The 26210-nt window shown below is 31.7% G+C and overlaps 1 protein-coding gene across 7 annotated transcripts in view; it reads left to right on the top strand.

Annotated features, from left to right (window-relative positions):
* LOC130901476 (potassium voltage-gated channel subfamily H member 6) overlaps positions 1-26210 on the top strand; it is a 286333-nt gene that overhangs the window by 229883 nt on the left and 30240 nt on the right. For all 7 annotated transcript variants that reach the window (XM_057812903.1, XM_057812899.1, XM_057812904.1 and 4 more), the window contains 4 exons: positions 14064-14218; positions 17842-18083; positions 20156-20465; positions 23164-23306. In XM_057812903.1, the coding sequence (XP_057668886.1) occupies positions 14064-14218; positions 17842-18083; positions 20156-20465; positions 23164-23306 (850 nt within the window). The remainder of the gene's footprint in view (positions 1-14063; positions 14219-17841; positions 18084-20155; positions 20466-23163; positions 23307-26210) is intronic.

Here is a 26210-nt window from a genome sequence, read left to right as displayed (position 1 = left end):
TGTCGCCTGCTGCTTTATATCTGTCTATCACCATTCAATGGCATTTCTGCTCATATCTTGTATGGTGTTTTGATCATACTCACTTCTACAATTTAGAATTGAGGCCAGTTTTCTGTAGAAACTAAACTTTTTCGATGCATCAGGTTTGGGAATTGTTTAGAGACGATTTTTAGTTGGTGATTCCGTCTCTGAACATTCTATCACTAGTTTAGCTGTGATTTTATGGCTCCGGTGGCACATATGAAAGTCAATCTTTGTACTTTTAATAAGTTGTTCCTCGTGGTATTCAGACTAACTCTAGTACCTCAATCTACTACTCCATATGGGATGATTGGTCTCACAATTGCCGTGTACATCCACAGTAGGATCTTTGATTACAACCCCATTTCCTCCTTGCGAAGCTTCTTCACACCATCAGAGCTTTGGTGGTTTTATTGATTATCTCCTTTTCGTGTTTGGCAGCACAATTAGCTAACGTATTGGAGTTGATTACATCTAGGTAGAGTTGGCCAAGGCTTTCTAACGGTTATATCATAGTATCACAAATTTGAGGCCATAACTGATGATAGAAAACTTACATTCTAATGTATATATGCATATGATATAAAACTACATATATAAGTCTAACAATTGGTGATTATCATTTACTTCAATCTGACAAAATATGATACCTTATCTTTCACTAGGAAACTCAATCCTATTCAATTCAATCATCGCATTTCTATTAATGACCTTAAAAGATCTGCAGGAATCAAAAATCTTGTCATATTTGATGGTTAATTAAACCCTGTTGAGCATATAGATATTATTCCTTTAGTGGAACCTTTAGGAACTTTAGTTTCATACTGAGAAACTCTAAGCAATACGGAGACTGAGTTCTGACTTGAAACAGCTTGTAACATAGGTACGATAGATTTCCACAACTACAATAATGACAGACTGATTCAAAGAGAAGCAAAAACTGTTTTAAAAACTCTTAAAGAAATCAACAGATCATTCAAATTCAAGCCATAAATATCAGATACTACAAAAGAAAAATAAGCAGAAAACTGATGCTTAAAATGTTGTATCCTCACGGTTACTCATAGAGCAGATCCCAAGTAATGACTTAAAAGGAAATTTTGAGATATCGTTTTGGAACATGATGTCTTTATTAGTGTAGATAACCGCAAAAAATGGTGTGAAAAATAATAAGAAATAATGATTAACAATGAGTAGTAGGCAAAACTGTTTATTTCTGCATTAAGAAAAAACACAAAATAGTTGATATCAATATATCTCATTCCAAATACTCAAATACTCGTAAGCTTTTGTTAAACCTTTACTAATCATCTCAAACATGACCAATCCCACCGTTATTCATTTTCTTATCCAACTTTAGTAGAGATACTATCCGTAAGAAGGAATTTATTGAAATCAAATCTGGAAATCGAGCTGGAAATTCAATCGATTCTCACTTTATCACATTTACCGAGCTGGAAATATTCGGCCGAGGAACATTGTTTAGGTGGGAATGCCGAAACTATATCTTATTTACTAGAGACGTGGCTAAGTGAAATTAAACCCATAATAAACAAACAAATACTAATAACGTTCATTTGCATCTATTGTTCTCAATATAATATTTCATGCATTTCTATTGAATGAACCATGAAAAGTTTTCTGGCGAGTATTGGGAAAAGTAGAGCAACTCAGTGAATAGAGTTTGCTATAGACTTGTTTCTATTTCAATCTCACATGGGACTAAGTAACTCTAGTCTACTGCTCCTTTTACTTCGAAGCACTCGTCTTACCTCTGCGTATAGATATCTCATTCAGTCGAGTTGAATAGTTCAAACTAAATCAATTTTACTATTCGGTTATGAAATGTAAATATTCCCTCAAATTATTGTGGAATGCGGGAAAAGATGATATCTATTTGCTTTCAATTGGCAAGTGAGGCAAACGGATTCAAAGATGAATAAGGAAGGAAGAGTCTGAATGTTTAATCTTTCAAAGAAGTCTCTGCATTGAGCCCTGCTGTTTAGTCCGAGTAAATAACTAACAGCTCTCTTTTCTAGTTTGAAGATTCGCTCAAATTGAGTCGTACTCAATAAGGGCATAATAAACTGTTATTGAGGTGGATAAGTTGAGTTCTTTGGAAACTGATCTCAGCGCAAAGCAGGAGGAGCTTAATTTTCCAGATAAAGTGGCAATAAGCTTTAAGAATTTCACAGATTCAACGATGTCAATGGATTTAATGAAAAAGGCTGCAATATATTTTTATGCGATAAAACTTTGATTTTAGAAACGTTGAGACAGCGAAGATTAGAATCGCACCATGATGTTTATGTAGCAGCATGCAATACAGAAATAAAACATGAGATGGCAACGAAAGAAAAAATTGTAAAACATTGCTCTGATCTGAGTAATTAAGACAAAAAATTTCAAACTTACAATGTACCTACAACCAACACCGACAACTACAGATACTATCCGCTCTGCAATAACTGATTTTATAGAAAACTAATTGTTTTATACTGCAAAGTGAGACAATTTGCAAAGTACTATCGATGTAATCAATTCGTTACCTTTGGTCGATACACAATGGATAAATATTTATTACAAATTTTTGAATAAGAATGTTTCCAGCTGTTAGATTTCTAGACAACAAAAGGATTCCAAAATAAATGCAATTTCTACTTCAAGACTATAAAGAAACTCATTCACACACTACCAAGACATGTGTTTCCCATTGTGAGATTCCCATGAGATCATGCCACACGGTGAAAAAGTGGAAAGAGCTGAATGAAAATCAATAGGTGAACTAGTATTTTTATTAGCAATAAAGAATTTTCTGAAACTAACAAGTTGAAAAAACAATACTATTTTCTTTTCGGCATTTTCTCTAAATGAAAATTGTATTATTATGGTTAATGCTCAATTTATACAGAAGGTATGATTATAAAAGTCGTTGAATTATTTAACTTAAAACAAAACGAAAAAGATAACGGAAAATTTAAATTGATGTATTCCAAAGTACGGCCTTCAGTTAGCAACTTAATCCAACGTTAAATTCCATGATTAATTACCATTTCGAATATTTTCTTCGGATTTATCGTCGGCCGTTTAGTATTAAGATCGATCACAAAACTTTTCTCTTACAGCATATTTTTTTATTTTCGAAAAAGCCAGCAGTCATTTGGTACCGTATCTGGTAGATAAGTTGACGGGGAGACTTTGAAGCAGGCGAAACTTGGAACAAAAACAACTTGTAGTATGTCGTATTGACATGTATGATAAAAATCCATTGGCTCAATTGTCAGGTCTCTTCCTTCGCACTCTCTTTCACCCAGTATGTTATACTGAAGATCCTTCTTCGTTTAAGTTTAGTTTTGGTTTCGTTTTGCTTTGGTTTTGTTTTTAGTGTTGTTCTCTGTGTTGTCTATTTTACTCTTTCAACTTTTTCTTCAACTACTCAATATCCACCTCAGATTATAATAAGACTATAAATTTAATTCTAACATTTTCTAACTAGATAACAGCTAGCATAGGAAAAAGGTTATCCAACATTCCTTTTGGGGTCTCCTCATCAGTTTCATCTGTAGTTCATGTATTACATTTCCCACTATTTTAGCCAAGGCTAAAAGTTTTAATAGCCTTTTTCCACTGATGTAATATTAATTAGTTTTGCTACCTTTCATAGTTAGTATATGCCCAAGTTTGTTGTTTAATTGCAGCCCAGTTGTCGCTAAATTTTCGACACAAAAACTTCTTGCAATAAGTTAAAATATTGTACACTATCTTCTTGTTGAAATACTGACATAGCTTCAGTTATTTAGCTAGCTTGTGTAGGGATAGAAGATCGTTGAAAAGTGATCTGACGTCACCATCGGTACTGAATTATTTATTGATATTCAGTTGGCGTATAATCCTGAGTGTTTTAGACTGTTAATTGCGTGCAATAATTTAATTTATTTCGACAAGTAAGTTTGTTATGCAAAGCTGAATTCATTTAGATTTGATACCGGAGATGTCGACAAATTGTCCAATAAAATTAAAGGAAAAAAAAGAAGTCATGCCACTTAAAATAATGTTATATTATTACAAGTAGCAACATAAGAATAAACATCCACAACCATCAAGCTCAAAAAAATAGAAATCTGAAAAGAAAAATCAGTGATAATCGTGAAAAGAGTAAATCAAAGAACTTGAAAAAATTGTTAAATGAAGAATGACGTCTTAAAATATTCTACAATTTTATATTAGTACTCGTATGTAAGTACAGACAATACGAATGCTTGTTATTATTATTGGTATTTTTAGGTTTAAATTATTTCACAAGTAAGCATTTAAAATATTGCTGGCTATTCTAATTATGATTTTTAATATGTTTTTTAATAAATGAATTAACAACCAATTCCTCCATGTCTCCATTTCATTTATAAAAATAATTTCTTGGTTTGAAGTTGTTGGAAACACATTTAAACCTCAATTCCAACTTCAAGCTCATAATTACAATATATTTATTTATATAACTAAAATAATAAATATACTTATACTTATACTCAATTTGCATGAACAAAATAGCTCTAAAATCTCAAGAATTACAATATAAGGCATAAGGCATGGGCGCATTCTCTGCCGAGCACTTATGGTGACGTAACATTCGATTTGATCTTGTAAAGGATTTGGAGAACTGAGCAATGTTTTGTGTCTATAATCATTGCTCTTACCGCACTCAGTATTCATCCTTTGGTCCAACTACATCGAGTTGATCTCTTCTTACATCATAAAGAAAACAACAAATGTTCACTATTTATACCGCATGCATGTTAGGTTATATTGTTTGTATATGTGATGACCGCATAACACAAAACAACAACAGAGAAATGTATGAGACTTAGCCAAAGTTCGCATAGAGCTGAAAATTGGCAGAGACGTAGAATACATCATTATAAATGAAATGTCAAAAATCCCCTTCTACAAGTACAAAACTAGGGTTTTTCCATTTTTCTCGAAAACGGTAAGTATTATCGTGAAAATAGATAAAACAAAAGTTGTAGATCATATAATTATCTACAAAAATTGTCCAGTCACTTTTCTCTTACGACTCATTCGACCATTCATGAGATATCGCGGTTTTAATCACTAGAAAATTTATATTTTACATAATATGCACATATTTCCGAACCGCCAATGAGGTAATGTGCTTTAGGTATTTTTTTAACGTGGCTTCCCCAGTAGATATCCTCCACGATCTATTGTAATAAAGAAAGTTTGATCAGATCATATCCTATTGATTGAAAGAATGGTAATATTGCTAAAGATCAAAGTGGAATAGGTTGTTTTCTTCTTCATGTTATTATATTAGATAATTGTCTAATTCTACTTCGACAATTATTTCTTCGTCTTCATTTTCTTCTTCTTGTACACTTTCTGTTCGCTGTTTTAAGAAAAAGGATGCTTCAATTGTCTCTTCATTAATATCATAAATATCTTCATCTGTTGTATTTGTTTCAATATTGCAGCAAGTGTGACCCCGACAATTGATGCATACTGGTGGACAAAATAATCCCACTTTTTAACAGCCACTATTGTTAGTACAATTCGTCTTGTATTTACAAAAAATAGTATTAAGCATTTTTTCTCGAGCATGCGGGAGAAAAGTTTGATTGGTTCCAAATAATTATTTGTTAATTTCCAACCCCATCCTTTAGTGTTTAGCTCATTGCATAGCCACACTTGAACTTGATGATACACACGATACAAATGAAGGTTGAAAGGCAGAAGCAGACATTGGAGGCAGTCAAGACAACTGTACTGTTTTATTGTTCCGTGCAGATTTTACAAATCTCAAATATCTATATTTGTCTATGGAATCATTTTTTTGAAGTTGCAAGAAGGAAACAAATTCCATTTGTTACGATCTTTGTAAATACTTTTGCGCAATCAATTAAATTATTAAGTTTATCGAACAATTTAAATACTGATATTTTACCTCTTTTAAAAATTGCATGTATAATGACAGTTGAATTTAAACTAGGGAATTAGGGACCGACAGTATAGTCTTATTTCTAAATCACGTATTCAATTTACACAAGTTTTATGGTTTAAGTAACACAAACCGATAGTTTCTTAGTTTCATTTATATTGAACGTCCGATGACGTGTACGCATTTTAGTGCGAATTATGTATTTTATGAATTTTCTAATGATTAACACCGCGATATCTCACGAATGGTGAGTCGTAATAGAAAAAGTGTCTGAACAATTTTTGTAGAGAATTGTCTAAGCTATTTTCACGATAATACTTACAGTTTTCAAGAAAAATAGAAAATACCTTTATTTTGTTTTTTTTGACCTTGAATAAAATTTTTTGCAGAAGTAGAGTCAAAGGAGATTTTTGACATTTCATTTATAATAATGTATTCAACGTTTCTACCAATGTTCAGCTCTATGCGAATTTTGACTAAGTTATTATTTATTTTTGTCTATTTTTACTGGATATTATATATTATAAGAATTTCTAGGGTATTGATTGATAATTTCTCAATTTACATATGTATCAACCAAAATACTGGTTGTATTTACGTAGAAGTAACACTTCTGTTGCAAGCCAACCAATCTATGACAAACTGCGCGATATTTATTTACAACGATTAAAACTGTTCACCATCTAACCCTATTCACCATCTCACTCGGAGTCATCTTACATCTTCATTTATCGAAACTTACGACATTTCTGTTAATTCTCTGTTTTTTTCTTTCAGATTTGATATTTTCTAATTATTACTTTGCAGTAAGCTTTTCACTGATGGATTACTTTCGAAGGCATTAACATAATTATGTTCAAAAGATTATTCTCAAAATTTCAACGAAACATGTTATTACAAATTTAGAAATTATTTTTAGGAACATTTTGCATGAATAAATTCAATTCGGCTGAAAATAAACACCTCTGAGCCTACATCTATTTCATACAGATTAAAATTAATTAATTACGAAAGTTATGACACGCTAAATACCGTCAACATCGGATAATATGTATCACGACACGTTTATTAATAATTATATTGTATACCACAAAAATTTTATATTATTAATGCTGAAGGGCCTATAATACAAAAGTTTAGAGAGTATCTTAAGCCAGTCTATACTTTTTCGCTACTGATTTATGTACTAATTGTCCTGGAGGAATCGGCGCATGAATTTTTTCATGCCATCCTTTACAAATTGATGATATGATTGCCTGTTGCCATGGGGTAACCCGTACCATATGGTTTAAACCAAATTTGATTAATCAATTGAAAGAAATTGTTATTTTTCAACTGGAAAATTTTTTTTATATTTTCTATACAAATTCAAATAAGAAAGGTTCTATAACTATGAGTTGATATTTTCAAAAATATTAATTTTTAAAAGTTGGAAATATCTCGATTTTGGGTACTTTTGATCTATGAAAAATATATTAAAAAAAATAAAATAGTAATAAAACTCCTTTTCTGAATTTTTTATATTATAGTTTATAATATTTCTAATAAGTATTAAAAAAATTCATTGCTTATACTTATACTTATTGCTTTTTAATTGTTAATTTCATGCGCTCAGAAGCACACCTAACCAAATATAACCTTTAAATATCACTGTCTCTCTGTGATTCATGCGCTGAATCGGCATCTCTGTATCCTGAATCATTATTTATGATTTATCTTTGAAACTATTAACTTTATCAGAATTGTTAGAGGGTACAATGTTATTAATAATTAAATTGTCTATAATTTGTTTTTGATAAATTTTTTTCTGGAATCAATTTTACAAAAGTTATTTACGCATGAATTGGAATATGTGATTAAAAATACTTTTTCATTAGTTTATCACAAATATATAAAATAATAAAAGGTCAAGATCATGATCAGACTTGAAATTGCTTCAAAGGGAATTAACTAATCCTCAATGTTTGCAAACAGAAATTTAAACCCCCACGTCAGATTAGAATTCATGGAATGTTATGTGTCGTCGGTACTGCTGTACGGAGTGGAAACTTGCACCTTGAAAGCTCAAATAATCAAAAAACTTGAGGTATTTGAGATGTGACTAAGACGCATTGGTCGCAAAAGAAAGCTGCTGACAATTATTAAGATAAGAAAAACATCTTACGCAACGACAAATATCTACTTCTACAGAACGAACATAATGCAGGGCAGAGTAAAGGAAAAGAAAGGCATCGGCAGGCAGAAGAAATCCTGGCTCTGTGACATAAGAAAATGGACAAATCTCAGCGTCAGAGAATTAATTCATTTTGCGAGGGACGGAGACGGATTTAAAAAAGTGGTCGCCAACCTTCAACTAGAAGACGACATGAGAAGAAGAAGCATAAAAGGTAAACGATGTACACCTCTAAGCGCGAAATTAACAATTAAAAAAAAGGTCTAAACAATGAAATTTTTTTGAATCAATATTAGGAATATCATCAACTATTTATTAAGATTGAAAAAAAATATTTCTATTAAATATATTTTTCATAGGTCAAAAGTACCCAAATTCGAGATTTTTCGAACCGTGAAAAGTCATCAAAGTCAAAATCAATCATATATCATCAATTTGAAGAGGATCGCATAAAAAAATTGAGGTGAAATAGTTTTCGGTACTCATGCGCCGATTCCTCCTGGACTATTTTTCAATAAATATCTTCCCCAAAACAAAATTTTAATCATAGTTATATTAAGAAGATAGAATGATGAAACGATAGATGAGTGACAAACTACATTAATTTGATTCAAGAAGATATTGCGACAAAACTATTAAAGAAAAGTATTGCTTATTGATATGTGTTTTGTTGATTAATAACGATATCGAGAATCTTTTATCAAATATGAAAGAACGATTAATGGTAGTGTATAAATCCACGTCTAATTTCAATTATGTATATTTATAATAAGGAAGTATGAATCATATCAAATATTTATAGATTTCTATCGGGATGATTGAGGAGATTTTTTTACCAAATGTCACCAATATGCTTGTTTTTTTATATATAATCGTTTTTTGTCGAAGCACGCTTTCGTTCGCATGACATATTGCTTGTGAGTAGCTAGTCACGAATAATTATTATCAACAAATATACCTAACAATTATCAATTATTAAAGGATATAACGGATTTAGATTTGAATAGAACAATAATTTTTTCAACTAATTATCCATTCAATTCATGATATAAATAAGCGTTTATGATTGAGCTTTAATATTTAGTGTCTAATTAATATTAAAGAGGACGAAGTCACCAAAACAATTCATATTTATTGAATGACTTATAATATATACTTAAAAATAAAAAAACAAATTGAAATAACGCCTTGTCTAACATTAATTTAACTGATTGCAAAAATATATCTAAAATTTCAAAAACAAACTTGGTACCTTCAAGCAATAATAATTAAATCAATCAATTGATTGTTCTATGTAGAATTGAAGGACCTTCAATGATTTTAATTTAATTTTATTCGTAAATTAACAGTATCAAAAATACATTCAATTAAACAAATCCATGTATTATTAATATCAAATTTTTATATTGAAATATATTTGTCTATCTATCATATTAATATATAGTTTAGGGATGTCTCCTCGAAAACGTTTTATCAAAGTTATCAAATGTCTTCAATATTAAATTTGAATACGAGTAGTATCCAAATCGCCCTAATAAAATAATAAAAGTTACTAGCTATCCTGTCAAATTTAATGGTACGCTCTTCTTGTAAATTCTTAATCTTTTCAATCTTCCAAATAGAAAAATCCACTTCCATGGAATTTCATTTTGAGAGAGCGTTGAAGACAGGCAGAACTGATGAAAAATCTATAACGTCGGGCTTAAACTAAATGTCGAATGGCAGTTATGTTCATATTATCTATCTATGGAATATTAGAATAGATTTTTGAGAATATAATTTTTAAGAAGAGTATTTTGTAATAATTGACTCCAAATTAGTTTACAGAATCTCATAAAATACCCTTTTCAATCTGTTCAAAAATTATCGAATTCTTAAAAATGCAATGCATATATTCCATTGGTTAAATCCAAGACTTGATGCTTTTTTGAAAGAGCTTCTCGCAAGTTTTCTCAATGACAATATGATGTTAAAATGTTTACCCTATATGACGTCTTTTAGTTTCACTAGAAACCACATTGTGTTTAATGTGGCTATTGAAGCTGATGTGAATAGATATGTGGCGAAAAAATCTCATGAATTAAAAGCGTTTTGTGTCACCGTGCATTATTAAAATAAAGAAGGACACCATTGGTCCATTTAACAGATTATTTAACCGATTATAATGAACCTATTTGTCCACTTTTTCCACATCTGTTTCTTTTATATTGTTCTTTTTATCAACTGATTGATTTCTACTTTCAAGGCTTAAACTGCTCAGCTTCCAGCCTCTATGATGAGTCTACGTTAGTCTTACGAAATTTTTTTCCCATCCTGTTCGATTTATAATTATTAATCTCCCTATTAACTTATAAACATTAACAATTCGATTCCTTAATTGATCGCAACTTTCACTTAAAAACTGAGCTAATGTGATTATTGTGACAAGAAGTATGTTGTAAATAGTTGATGGTATAGAGTATAGAATGAATTTAATAAAGATAAAAAACCAGTTTCGCGCTCTCTACTATGTAATTCTTTGGATGAAGAGTAAAAGAAAATTGTTCCGCCAGAGCCAGTTCTATATGGATTCCATCCCTCATTGTTATTCCATTTTTTGCGAAGACTTGCTTAGCGTTATAGAAAATACCGGCAAACTTAGAACTAAATTCTTCAACTATAGCAAAAAATGAATCTTTAGAATCGTAACAAATAAATCCAGTTGAAATGATTGCTAAATCCAATTTTGTATTTAAAAAAATTATTGTTCTATTCTGCAAATTATACTTTTCAATATTTTTCAATTTTTTACAAATTTCAGAAAATGCACAGGTACTGTATTTAAATACACAATCAAAGAAATTTTTTGGATTGGTTAGCTGGATTTTTATTAAAATAGCTGATTATCACTTCACAGGTATGACCAAAGATGATTTGAATACAACAAAAATGCGCAGTCGCAAACTTTAAAATGCAGTTTATAAAGAAATGGGGAATTTAGATATTCGAAAAAACTGTTTGTATTACTGGAAACATGTGACTGAACATAACTGCGTTAGCTAATCTCTTATTCTCTAATCTGAAGAGAATTTGTATTTACTCTTTTTTAATTTTCAATATGAACTTAACTATACTACTAACAATAGTTACATATTAATTATTATAGCTCTATTACTACTGGTGCTACTATACCCATGAATATTGCTCTCAATTATAAATAAGAATAAATAATGGGCAGATGTATAATTTCTTATAGTCTTCATTGGAGTTTGTATCTCTAAAGAAATGTTGTTCAACCTCTGCAAACTACTGAATAGTTGAAATGAAATGACAGACATCTGTCAATGTTCGTGTAAAATTATCTCAACCATTCCATCTGATTGTAGATGTAATGATGTCGTCGTCCTGGTCTTTTTCATCCCCAGCTGGTCACAGATTTCCTGAAACACATAGTTCTCGAAGTTTCTTCCTTGATCGCTGTGGACTTCCAAGGACACACCATATCGGCTGATGAATTCTTTTACTAACAGTTGTGGCCTCTTGATTCGAGATCCAGTCCATCGCGACTAGGATATATTTACCACCAAAGCGATATCCAAAGCGATCCTCTCGAAAAGACTTCCAACATTATATTGTTTCATGGGTGCCTTTTTTTACGATGTGGTCCATTACTCGTAGCGCAAGTCGTACATTTTTTACACCAGTCCTTCACATCATCGGAGATGTTTATCAAATAAAACCTTTCACGGACTCGCTTAAGAGTTTTCATCACAACCAGATGACCTCCCGATGGACCGTCGTGTAACTTCTTCAGTACCTCAGCTATTCTCGTTCTCGGAACCATCATCATTATTTTTAAAAGGCCCTCTTCCAGGACAAGGGATTCCCTTTGAGCACAATATTCTGTTAGTAGCGGTGAAAATTTTGACACTTCTTGCTAGGTAGGTCGCTGATTTTCCTCCTTCTATTGCCGAGACTCTTTTAGGTAAGGATCATTCTCTTGATCTTCTTTGATCCTCCTGGGTGACTATTCTTCGTTGACCAATGTAGTTCTTGAATCTACGGCTTCATTCGGTTCGGCTTTGTTGCAGTAAAGTAGTCTGCTTGGCACGGTCATCTAGATAGAGAGTCGGCATTTCGATGGCTGACACCTGCTCGATGTTGGATATCAAAGTTGTATTCTTGAAGAAGTCAATCTATCTGGCGATCTGGCCCTCGAGATTCTTGAACTCTATCAACCACTTGAGTGCTACATGATCAGTCTAGATAAGTAACTTCCTCCCATTAATATTCTGGTAAAAGTGTTCCACGGACTTCACTATCACCAGATGTTTTCTTCTCGTGATGCAGTAATTCTGTTCTGGTTTCGAGAGAACTTTACCAAAGTATCCCAGGACTCTTTCTTGCCCTCCTTAGATCAGTGTGAGCACTTCTCCAATCCCACTTCTGACACCAATGTAACGCTTTCTATTTTCAGGGGTTTTCTGAAATGCTTCCGATTTTAATCTCAGCCAGTTTGTATCATTAATTTATGTCTGATGGACATATAAGTGAGTATATGTGAAGATTTTTTTAAAAATGAAACATTTAAGTATCGAGCTTAAATTTTTTGAACTAGACATTGTATACGGGGATTCTCCACCATCATTTTCGACCGTAACATTTTGGGCAGATAATTCAAATGTGGCTGTATCATTATCTGACAAGCAAAAACGACCGAAAATTGCTACAACCAACGATATCATTCAAAAAGTTATATACTGGAATACAAAACGCGAATCAGCCAAGTCTGAAAAAGTTATGATAACCGTTGTTTGCGATAGTCACATGATTTTCAAAAATCTAAAACAATACAGTATTATGCATCATTGCTTATTAAGCTAAAAAAGGGGACCGCCTTCGAAGAAAAAAATCTTTGTTCGCCAGGAAATTGTTATAATACAAAGTTCATTAATAAATTCTAACAATAAAAGCTACAGAAGTAAATTTGATTAATCAACAGATTTGTGTCCAGTGGATTATGTATAAGAAAAACTGTTAACTAAGTGACAAATTTTCGAATTCTTGACACTTGAACATAACGATGTAAACGAGGGTAATAACAATATTATCCTCAATAGTTTTTCGAAAAATTTCTTAAAACCAAAATAAATATTATAAATATTACCCAATGGATCGGTAATATAAGCTGATTTAATTCTATTTTTGAAAGAGCAATTAGAATCTGAAAGGCATATGATGCAATATAGTCATTAAAGAGAAAGTAATGGTACCAATAATCCCATAGGGAGTGAAGTGTCAATTCAAAGTGACTTTTTTCTGTTCATTACAATATAGTATACCGAAACTAGCACTAATTGAAGAAATTATGGAAATAATAATGCCTTTGGTGAACAATTTTGTTATAACCAAACACACAAACCTTATGTTTGTATGTAATGTAATTTGAAGTAATTTAAACCTCTTAAAGTACATAGTATATCTGCAACTATGTGTAATCTTCCTTACGAGCGAATTTCTGCTACTTTTTGTAGAAATTATTTCTTATTTGAAACTAATATTTGGAAAAAAACTTTTTCTAAACCAAGTCTGTAATATGAAATTAGTCTAACGGAAAGGCTATAAATCATTGCCTTGTCATTATCGAATCAAGCTGATTTATGAACTCCACTCTAAAGTAAATTGTTTTTAAAATATTTTCGTGCTATGAAGATGTTGCGAGAGAGGAATATTATCGAATGATAAATTAACAACTAATCTCCTATAAAGCCAGCTAACCAATCTAGCATAACTAACCTAACTAACTGAAGGTGAATAAAGGTAAATCAAACCAGAAGGAATCAAATACTTTAAATTTGCTTTGTTATATTTTCATACGTTGCCGCTTTATCGAGTTTTATTACGATCCTTAAGAGGGATTTATTTTCCATTTTACAGACAACCACATTAATTGGACTGTTGAAAACTGCTCGACTTTTGAGATTGGTCAGAGTTGCTAGAAAAATCGATAGGTATTCAGAATATGGAGCTGCGGTTCTTCTACTCCTTATGGCTACGTTTGCGCTCATAGCACACTGGATGGCATGTATTTGGTAAGAAATATACTATCAATATACATATTTGATAAATCTATTTTATTCACAAATATATACAGGGTGGCTCGATAACAAACAACTATGTGAAATATGAAATTTAAAACTAACGTCTAATACCAACTATCACAACACATCTTGTTAGAATATGGTACCGCATATGTCGTTTATCGTAAAATTGGAAATAATTCAAAAAATTAACACACTACTTAACTATCGATAGGGAGCAAAGTAATGTTCTCCATTGTTGTAAAAATAAAATAAATTCAAATATTTGGTTCTATATGGGCACTGTTGTTATATAATAATTTTTTTTGTTTTTATGACATTTAGCAAGTTGAAAATCGAGCTCTGATATTATATTCCTTTGTTTTGATTGATTTATTGTAAAAAGTAGTGGATCCGTTAGTTATCATTGTAAAATATGTCTCGAGACATTACAATCCACCCATAGGCTTCAAATACAGTGCAGATCATCAGGATCATGGTGGAGAGCGACTCAAACTGAGGACCGTCACCTGCGTATTACTTAAGGAGGAGCCCAACAAACTGTACTAATAAAAGTAATAACGAGTACAGCACATCCACTGAGATGGGAATGAACTAAGAAACTGTACACTAACGAATGGAATAATTGTTTATCCACGTTTGAATCCTGGACTTTTGAATTACTGCGATGGAAGTATTTTGTTATTTAAAGAACAAGACTAAAAATATAATGAACAATATAAAACTCTGAGGATTGTTTTTGGTAGAAGTTATATCAGCTTTTCTATGTATGTATGTATGTATGAATATAGGTATCTATTTACAGCTGATCCATCAATTCCACTTCTTTTACAAACTCTAGAATGTGGGATGGCTTTGATTGCCAGAGATCTTCATACGCACCCAGGTGTAGTACTCTGGAGTTCTTTAATGTTTCAAAATGTCGATAGACATTGAGACCCACAAAATCTGCACGCCGCATTATCTGCTAGGCCTAGCGTCTTCAGGTGTTTGATGAGGCGACAGCACTCCGATACAACTCCTGTTAGTATTCGTAGATTGTACTATATAATTAGTTTTAATGGCCGCGTAGACTTACTAGTATTAATCAATACTCCATTGACTACTCAAAGATATAGCCACATGGCTATTGAGCCAATTATTTTGCCATCTGTAGGCGCCTTTGACAAAAATTTCATTTCAACTGATGCCAACCGATGCTAATATTGTGAGAAAGATTAGAGCTTCACGATATTTGTAAAATGGAGTGGTCAGCAAACATGAACTGAATAGAATATTTCTGGATAGCAATGTCCATACAATTGAGTATCTTAGAGCATCCAATCAATGTACTCGATAGAAATTTGAACAATATTTTCTCAAAATAATATAATTCTTCAATCCAAAATAATAAAGGTAAAAGCCTCGATCGTGCTAGCGGTGAACCGACAAGATATTAAATTTCTATTTATAAAATTACTAATTTCAATTTTTCATTTGCTATCGATTGTTTATTCTTTAGAGAACTTAGTAATTTGAGTTTGGTTGTATTCTAATACATTCTTTTCTTCTTTTCTTCGTTGTTTGTTTTTAAGTGTATCCGCAATCTCGCAATTTTGATTTGCATTTTGAGGTATTTATATACTTATTAAAGAAGAAAGAAATGAATTGTAAAAGTAAATTTGAGAAGATGTAAAAAATACTAATGATACGTAGGAATTGTTAAACATTGTATATTCTTCAACTTTCTCCTTAATTACAAGAAAGCTTTGCGCAAAGGACATTGTATTTTCTCTCAAGTCTATCAGATTTTCGTTTCAGAAATTCCGCAGCTTGAAACGTTTCTCATACTTCTGTCCTCCTTGAAATATCAAAAAAATGACCAATTTAAAATATAATGAATGGGCAATAAGCACAATAGCAGTTATATTTATTCGTTTCGTTATATGCAAAGTCACTTTTTTCCTCTGAATTTCTCACAAATAATTTTACGGCTTTACATCCGTAGCTTTCCTCATAAAAGCATAAGAATCAGTCCGTGAATATTTGAATTCCTCGCTCTTCAAGTGAGAAAGAAACACTTATCCTATCGACAGATATATTTCGTTTCACTTATGGAGTGTAAGTGAGGAGAACCGTTTTGAATGGGAGAAAAGCTGAAAAATGTCCCTTTGTAAATAGCCAATTATTGTTCGAATATTCACCAGTATATGAATGATATGCATTTAGTAGTTAGTAGTGATGTATGCTAGACTGAGGTTGTAGATGTTACTGTTTATTACTTTGCATATATTATAATATATTTTATGTACAATTTTCAAATAGATTTGTATATGAATAGTTTTGTTAAAATGGTTATAATTCTCAAAAAATTCAATTTACTATCCTACTCTAATAATTTCTGGTACTGTTTTTAGAATCTTTTCATTTGCTACTAAAGCGCCAACTTAATTTTCTCCATTTCAACACTTTTTTGATTCACTGAGATGGCTATTCTTACCTCTATACTCCATATTTTGACAGCCATTGATATCTGACTACCGCGTGATTTGAAGAAAAAATAAGAATTTCATATCCTCTTTGAACATCACCTTTTTCGATAATAATCATCAATGAAACCATTTATCTACAAAATCAATTTCAGAGGTAAAAAATTGGTTTATTTAATTTTAATGTGGCTTGGGAATAAAATCGTGAGTTTTTGTCGGAAAATCGGCCAAGCTGGATTCATTAGCCAATAGAATCATGGCCGTTTTGGTATGCAAGTATTATTACCCTCTTTGATAACTCCAATTTGACCGATAAAAAATATTTTCTATTTAGCCGCCTCCCATTTCTGTCAGTGGAAAATAAACATCGATATTTTTTTACATTGAAACTCAACAAATATTAACTAGAGGATACAAGTGCATAAATACTATGTCTCATGCATGAAAATATCAGTGACCCAACTCAGTGGTAAATTATTGATATTAATCGATAGAAAGTAGTGAATTAGAAAAAAGGATGGTGTATATACACGACTATACAGTTATTCATATTTTATTTAGGGCCTCATCTTGACCGTATATCTTGTGAGAATTCAAATTTTTTTTGCTATTTATTCACAATTATTTACAGTTTTGATAATTGTTCTTAATTTCTATCTTTTATTATTTGTTTCGATTGATTGATTATATTTATATTTATATTATAATTATATTTATATTAATAACATGCTATCTCTTGCAATAATTCCAACAATTGTCTCAAATTACTGAAATGGTCATTTTTTATGTCATTACTGTTGCCTTATAACCATTCATCGTCATTTCCTGGATTTTCAATTATTTAATTGATAATTTGTATGACACCTGCTGTTAATTTTCTTTGTCGTATATTTTTGATAATTCTCAATTCCTGATACCGTAATATCTTTTAGCTTTTCGTTTATTTACGGTTTATATATGGTAATGAGTAAACTAATTTGTCTATAATTGCCGCATCAGCAAAATCATTTAAGTCTTTTTTTTACAATTTCTTCGACTTTGTATAATAACTAACATAATCATACATATAACTATTCAAAAGCCACCATGTATATCGATGCCGAGTATTTATTTTTTACATTGAAATTATCGATATTATTGTTGCAGGTATGCTATTGGAAATGCAGAGAGACCTATGTTGCCTGCAAGAATCGGTTGGTTGGATATTTTGGCCAACGATACTCAACAGTATTATTTACCTAATAACACTGGAGGTCCTAGTATACGAAGCAGATACGTAACAGCACTATATTTCACTTTCACTTCACTTACAAGTGTGGGGTTTGGAAACGTAGCTCCAAACACAGATGCTGAAAAAATTTTTACTATTTGTGTGATGTTAGCAGGATGTAAGTAAAAAGGATAATTTTATCTGATCAATAATTAGATCATATTTATCCAAAAAACTATCTAAACAGGTAGATATTGACATGTGAAAACTATCCAATTGGAAGAAGATTAAAGAAAGCGAGATATTTAAGAAGAATCATCATCTTCAATAAGATATTATTCCAGCCACTTGGACTACGTTTTTAACAAATTTAATCACTCGTGGTCAAAAATAATGCACAACCCCGATTTCTGAAAATATTTTTTTGTTTAATAAATTCAAATTAATATTGCTGTTATTTAACTGCTTTTCAATCACTTTGACACATTAATAAAAAATGTGTAGTAATTTTGAGTCATTTTTAATGAGTGAAAAAATAAAAATAAAAACATTGCAATAAAACCAAATTTTCTTAAAAATAAAACTTGCATTCTAAGCAATAATGTTCTCTTTTTAAACGCTTGTAGCGCGTACTTTCGCCTCTGGATGTAATTGTTGCTAACATTCTCCTGAGTGCTTTCAATTAGGTGTTGTATGACTTCTTGAGGTAAGTTCTCCCAACGAGGGGGTTTTCAAGAATGTCAGTTATGTATCTTAGTGTGTTGAGGGCGGATCTAGGAAGAGACACTAATTCTGTGCGGGCATCAAAACAAATTCCTCCCTGAAACATGATAGACTCTCCTTGGAAGGGCTCCCTGGGAATGATACAAGACTGCGCAAATCTTTCTCGTCGCTGTCTTCGAATTTGATTACGTCTATCTGGACCTTTTAAAACTGATTCTTGTATCATCAGTAAATAAAACTTGGCACCAATTTTCTATATTCCAATCTAAATACCTTGCAAATCTTAGTCTAGCAACACTATGCTGCCTGGTTAGCAAAAGAGCCTGGAAAGCTGTAGACCAGCATTCTGAAGGTGTCGTCTTATTGATCTATAAGAGATATTTACATTTTGGACTTCTCGTAAAAGGCTGTTGAGCTCGACACTTGTCGATTTCTTAATGAATTTAATTGCAAAGAACGGTCATCTCGAGAAGTTAAAACTGAATGACTTCCTTTTCCAGGCCTCCTAGAATGTGAACCGGTCTCTCGAAATCTTTGCATCAATCTACCAATGGTTGTGTGGTGTACACCAAAGAGATTTGGCACTTCACGAAAACGTTGTCTCTATCTAACCAACTCGGCTATTCTTCCAACTTCGCGTTCACTCTATTCATTTTTTGTTTAACTATTCTCGACTTCAACACAGCTTGATTGACTTAAATTACTGCAGATGGTACAAAAATAGAATGAAAGAAACATCAAAATATGCATAAAAGTAAAATTTTAAAAAACCACAAAAACTGTTATATGCTGATAAGAAATTCCAATAAATTTTATCGCTAAAATTTAAGATACTTCAACTTTTTGTGATAGAAAAAAAAAGAAACCTGAAAGATTAACATTTTAGGTTTTTATATTGATATAAAGGATGATGCGTTATTATAGCCACAAGTTAATATTAGTTAAACTCAAGCATAAGTAAAAACCTGGATAAAACACTAGATTTGATTGAATCTTGTAATTCAAATGAAGTAACAGGATATATCTATAAGCAACGTGAAGCAATACCAACCGCATTATGGGAAAGCTAAAGATCATAACTAATCCAATAACAAGTGAAGGACTATAGAGGAGAAGAACTAACGAAGAAATGAAAAAAAACATACAAGCCCAAAGAGCAAGATGGTTGGAACTTACTGAAAGTGTACCCGAGAAAAGATTTGCGAACAGAGCCATTGAAGAAGGAGGAGGCAATACTAGAAGGAAGGGGAGACCGAAGAAAAAATGGTTGGATGTAGTTTTGAAAGATATTAGTAGAAAGTTAGAACTGAATTGGAGCGCAAAAGTAGAGAATCGCAATCTGTGAAGAATAATTGTGAAATCATTTGAAGAAAAGAAAAAAAGTCATCCAACACATCCTAAAATTGCATATCACCCGTTATTGAAGTTTGCAATGGCATATGCACAAAAAACTATTTCTTTTTCCAAATTAATGCAATGTTACCGTTTTTATGAAGTTGAGCATAGCCTGATTATACCTATTTTCAGCTCTAATGTATGCCAGCATCTTCGGAAACGTTTCGGCAATCATTCAACGTTTATATTCAGGTACAGCGAGATATCATACTCAGATGTTAAGAGTAAGAGAGTTTATTCGATTTCATCAAATCCCGAATCCCCTCCGGCAACGCTTAGAAGAATATTTCCAACATGCCTGGACGTATACGAATGGAATTGACATGAACTCTGTATTAAAAGGCTTTCCAGAGTGTCTACAAGCTGATATTTGTTTACATTTGAATAGAAATTTGTTACAGAATTGTAGTGTCTTCGATGGAGCAAGTCCAGGCTGTTTGAGGTTAGTTGTCATTAACATTATAGATAAGGTTATGTCAGATGCCACAAAAATCATAACAGTCTTCCATGTTTCATAAGATATTCCACATAAAAGAATGTTTATCTCAAATGGTTTGATTGAAATGGTCCAATATAAATGATTAATAAATAAATAGCGTGATATAGAGAATAGAGATAGTACTTGGTCTAAGCTTTGAAATTGAAGATTAGACATTGAATGGAATGACGTTATTAGAGAACAAACTTCTGAATATCTTGTGGCTTCTTTACACAATCGAAAACGCAATTTTTTGAACAAAATATAATATATACGATGTCAGAAGACAAAAATTCAAAAACGTACGTGAAAAAAAAATATAAAGGGATTTTTACTTTAATCTAACCCCCTTTCCACTTTATTCCAAATTGAAATGAATAAAATTCTATATAAAATTTGCTCTAAACTAACATTTGTTCGAAATAAATCTACAAAATGAAATGTATATATGCAGAGTAAACAACATATAGTTACAACAGTGGTTTCCAATCTTTTTGTACCTGCGCCCCTCTTATGTAAAAATATACGTAAAACATAATTATTTATTACAAAAAATAATAATTTTAAACGTAATAAAAACGAATCTTATAAAAATATAACATTATAAAAATTTAATGCGACGTTTGAGCTTGTTTTTCAGCACAAACTTTCTCAAACCTTAGTATCATTGAAAAAATCGCGGCTCACAGTTCCTTTTAAAGACAGTACTGTAGCAAAACCAGTTTCATATAGATCAGAGGCTACAAATGGCAATAAAATTTCTGAAGTTTTTTTTTCAGAGTAAGAAAACTGTCCTTTACTCGTAGCCAAAACGTAACAATATTATTTTCGTCTTGAAAATCTACTTTAATGTGCTATCACTAGATAAGTCAATAATCATTTCCTGCTCTGCTGTCGTAAGGCCAAAATTATCATAACTTTAAGTCACAAACGGGTTTCTAATCCATTCATATTTGGACATGTCAAGATCTTTAAAATGAAACCAGAATTGCTTCCATAGACTGGTCAAATGATTATTAATAAGAACTTCACTTTCTTCTATTTCATCAGCAAGACAGGTAATTTTAAAAATGAGAAACATGTGATAGTTATTAATTTTCTAAATTATTATCCACAGTTCTAGCTTTTTCATAAATGCAGTAATCTTGTCATTCTGCGTAAAAGCACGAATTTAATATCAGTGAGAGATGTTTTCGTTACAGCAAGAGTATGGATGGATGTTTCAGCATTTGCACCCGAAAGATTCGCGGCGAAAATTGTGGATTCCTTATACCTATTTTGATTCATTTTTTGACACCTATTCGACTTTTTTGGTTTGTATTCGAAAATGATATTTTGGAAACGGCGTAGTGGGACGCACTCCACAGGTTGGAAACTACTGAGCTACAGCTTAACATTTTTGAAATAATTTATATTTCATATGATTTTCTCTTTACCTCATCTTTTAAAACAATAAGAAATAAAATGATGTCAACTCTCGATATTTATCTTCTTTCTCTTAAAATTACCACACAAAATATTCAGAAATGTATTTTGACTCAAAGATTGAGGATGTGTGGAGTAGCTGGTTTTTTGTTTTATAGAAAATTAATTTCAAACGCGTTTTCAAATCCAGATTGTTGATTTGTAATAGCTTACCCCCTGACAACTGATTACTAAACTTGTCAGAGTGTTTTTGAAATTTAAAACTCTGTAGTTTTGAAAATGAGTGAGATAGACTAAGATACGCAAATATATTCCAGATCAGTGAAAAATATAAAAAGTGTCTCAATTGAAAAAATGACGATTCATTTGATATATTATCTATTTTGTATACAGCAAGTTTTGTGAAATATTTGTGAATAAAATGAGTAGCTTTAGTATAACTTTTGTACAAATCTGTAGCCACAAAAAAGTACAAAATCAGAAACTTGGTTCTAAAATATTTTCCAAGAGTCATTGAATTCAATGAACAAATTCCATGAATGGGAGTTGAAATAGATTAAATAAATCCATATGCTTCATAAGGCTCCAGCTAAATATTTCCATAAAGGGGTATATGCTCCTTTGTCTTCTACAGGATGTTTTTATTTTCGACCGACAACGCTCTACCACAGAGGGATCTCAATAAATGATTCATTTTGATATAAATATTTAACCAGTGTCAGTGTTAGTTAGGTTAGGTTAGGTTAGGTTAGGTTACTTTTATTACCCTATTTTTTACGCCTCTGCAGCAAATTCTTTTTTAATTTTGTTTTAAATTGCCCGATTATTTTTAGTTAACAAACAAATAACCTTTTATAGAGATAAAATGAACGGCAAATTTTTTCAAAGTTTGTTTATGTCAAAATATTACTTTATTAAGGAGCATATTGGTCACCAAATTTGAAAAAAAATTTGAAGACGTTCTCGATTTATGGCAAATTTTTGATTTTGATTTAAAATTTTGGACACCATATATCTCAGCTAGTCCCCTTAAAGGTTCGTATTCCTGTATCAAAATGAATCATTTATTGAGATCTCTCTGTGGTAGAGCGTTGTCGGTCGAATATAGAGACACCCTGTATATGTTGTAATTACTTCCAAGAAATATCTGATAATGATTCAGTAGACGTATTATAGTAGTATTTTTATATAGTGAAAAACAATATTTACATTGTATTAACTTTTTTTTCATTTGTAGAGCTCTTTCTTTGAAGTTCAAAACTACACATGCCCCACCGGGGGACACATTGGTACATCGCGGCGATGTTCTTACGTCGCTTTATTTCATATCAAGAGGTTCAATAGAAATATTAAAAGATGATATTGTTATGGCAATTTTAGGTAAGTTTGCCAGAAACCATTATTTTTCCTCAAACTATCTTAAGCCACGCTATTTTTACCTATCAAAAAAAGGGAAATATGTCATTTCCAAAAGTTAATTTGAAAATAAATGATGTTTGCCTTGAATAGTTACAACAATATCTTATCAAATATATATTTAAATGCTTAAGCTTTTTTTACCTGCAAGTATATAATTTAAAACAAATTAAATTTGTATAGTATCTAATGTCAATACGTAAGTTTGTCCCAAAAGTATCGAGACCACCTTTATATAAGGTTGGCAACTAATTACATTCTCTTTTTACTGATAGAGAGCGTTGCTTTATTTTTTAAATAACTTATGTTAGTGCTGTACTTTGCCGTTTGTCATGTATTACTGGTTACATTAACATAACTTTGGAAGCAAGTACTGCATGTTTTTTATTAAAGCTATTAATTGTGAGTTAATTTTAGATAGATTGCAGAAACAGACATTTTCGGCATATTTTACTTTTTTATTTCCGTAAAGGAAAGATGCAGCTCACAAAGAAATATCTGAAGTTTATAGTGCTGATTACTTAACAGGGCATACTTATCAGAATTGGTATAAACTCCGTTCTTGAGATTTTTCCCTCAAAAATGAGCAACGTTCTGGTCGACATACTAAATTTGATGATGACCAAATCAAAGACATAATTGAAGACGATCAACAACAATTGAAAAACACTTAAAATGTCTTAGTGTAAGAAATTCATTTAACAACAAGAATCAACATTTGCGATATGCACCTCAATCGAAATTAAACCAACCCTTTCTTGAAAAGAATCATCCCTGGTGATGGACAATAGGTCCTGTACAGTAACATAGTTCGAAAACAATTATGAAGCAAACATGATGAACTAAAACAAACCAAATGGAAAGCTGAAAAAAAACCAAAGAAGCTCATGCTGTCAGTTTAGTTGGATTACAAAGATTTTGTGTTTTTCGAGCTGCTTCCAGGAACCAATCGATCAATTCTGATGTTTACTATCAACAACTAATGAAACTGGATGAAGCAATCAAAGAAAAACGTCTAGAATTGTCAAATCGGAAAGCTTTAGTGCTCCACCATGATAATGCAAGGTCTCACACGTCTATGACAACTCGTGGGAAACTCTTAGAGCTTAGCTGGAAAGTGATGCCACACCCCTCATACAGCCCTAATCTGGCATCATCTGATTATCATTTATTTTAAGTATTCAGAATTTTTTGAAAGGTCAAACTTTCACAAATGACCATGACCTTCAATCGCACCTGGTTCAGTTTTTAGCTGATAAGAACTAGAAATTATAAGAACGCGAAAGCATAAAGCTGAAAGAAATATGGCAAAAGGTCATTGAGCAAAAAATATATAATTGATTAAAAACTATTATATGTTAAAAAAGTATTTTATTTTATACCACAAAACAAATTACTTTGTCGCCAACCAATAATAATATCTTCACGTCAAAACTCCCCAGTGACCTCTGTGAGGCATAGACGTCAGTGACAAGTCTTTACTAGTTCCTTGATGTAAGCAGTTATAGTCTGGACGGTGTGAGTTTGTTTACAGACTCTTTTTTCAATTGTACAAATTTGTATCAAGTATAATCTCAAATAAACTATCTAGATTATAACTGGTTTACAACTAAGTTCTAAAAAAAGCGTGAATGTTGACAGTGAAATTGCCAAGGACAAAAAAAGCGTCAAAACCGAAGGTAAATACTGTTTTCTATTATGAAGATGAAGTACATAACGAATATGCTTGGAGATGTCACATAAACTAAAGATTGATTACTATATTGAAGTATTGGAAAGATTACCATTACACCATTACAATTCCTTAGTGCATTCATCCAATCTTGAGTAATATATAAAAAAGTATTAAGTTACGGAACAGCTCTCTCCAACTTTCCCCAGATAATAAAATCCGCTCAAACGACACCGGTTCGATCACAAAATGCTCTTGAATCTAATGAGACAAATATAATACTAGCAATTACGAAAACTCACTAGCAACTTCTTTGTAGGCTATCACATACGGAATAATTAGTAAGGTCGATACATTGGGAATTAACCTCATATTTATTTATATATAAGCTTCACTGCATCGAATACTTTATTTTCCATTTTTCGTGAAACTACACTAGCAAAATTGTTCTGCTCAAATGGGTAGTTTTTGTGGACACATTATATACTAAATTAGGTAGATACGTATGCGGTTCATAAATTCTGAATCTCATGTAATAAATAGAATGTATTTGCAAAATCTTTATGCGTGCGTTATTGACAAGTCCCAACAACCTTTTCGCAATATTGGAACTTGCGGCTTCGATCCATTTTATTATAGTAGAGCTCAAACCATCACTCAACCAAGTTGTCATGAAAAATATTTCAAATTGAATTTTGCGCTGTTATAAGACTTGATTGATTGAAGAATGATTAACGTCAACACAAATCAGAAACAGAATGAAGATTGTTAACGGTAACTTGTGTCCATCAACAATTGAAAATTCGCTGGGGATGAAAATCATTAGAAGATAAGCCACGTGAGGGAGGTTCTCTAATAGTGACTCATGCAAAAACATGAGCATTAAAATATGACAAAAATTAGTGCAGCGCAGTGCAAAAGCAACGTCGAGTAGAATGTTGTGAGCGATATTTAGAACTTTGCGCGAGTACCAAGAAAGTTTAACCCGACAAATTTTAACAAAGTATTAAACTATGATCTTTCACTATGATCGGACATCCAAAAGAGTGGCAACTGAAAGGAGAGCTCAAGCTAAAAAAGGCGAACTTTAAGAAATTTAATACTACCATGAACGCGGCATGTTACTCTGACTTACCAAGGCAGTTGTATCGAAAAAAGGCGCGGCAAAATCAGCCAGAATGTGCGCTAGCTTCATG

The sequence above is a fragment of the Diorhabda carinulata genome, chromosome X, assembly GCF_026250575.1.
Source record: "Diorhabda carinulata isolate Delta chromosome X, icDioCari1.1, whole genome shotgun sequence".
Classification (NCBI taxonomy): domain Eukaryota; kingdom Metazoa; phylum Arthropoda; class Insecta; order Coleoptera; family Chrysomelidae; genus Diorhabda; species Diorhabda carinulata.
Note: the sequence above shows the minus strand (reverse complement) of the source record. Positions and strands in the feature narration are given on the sequence as shown.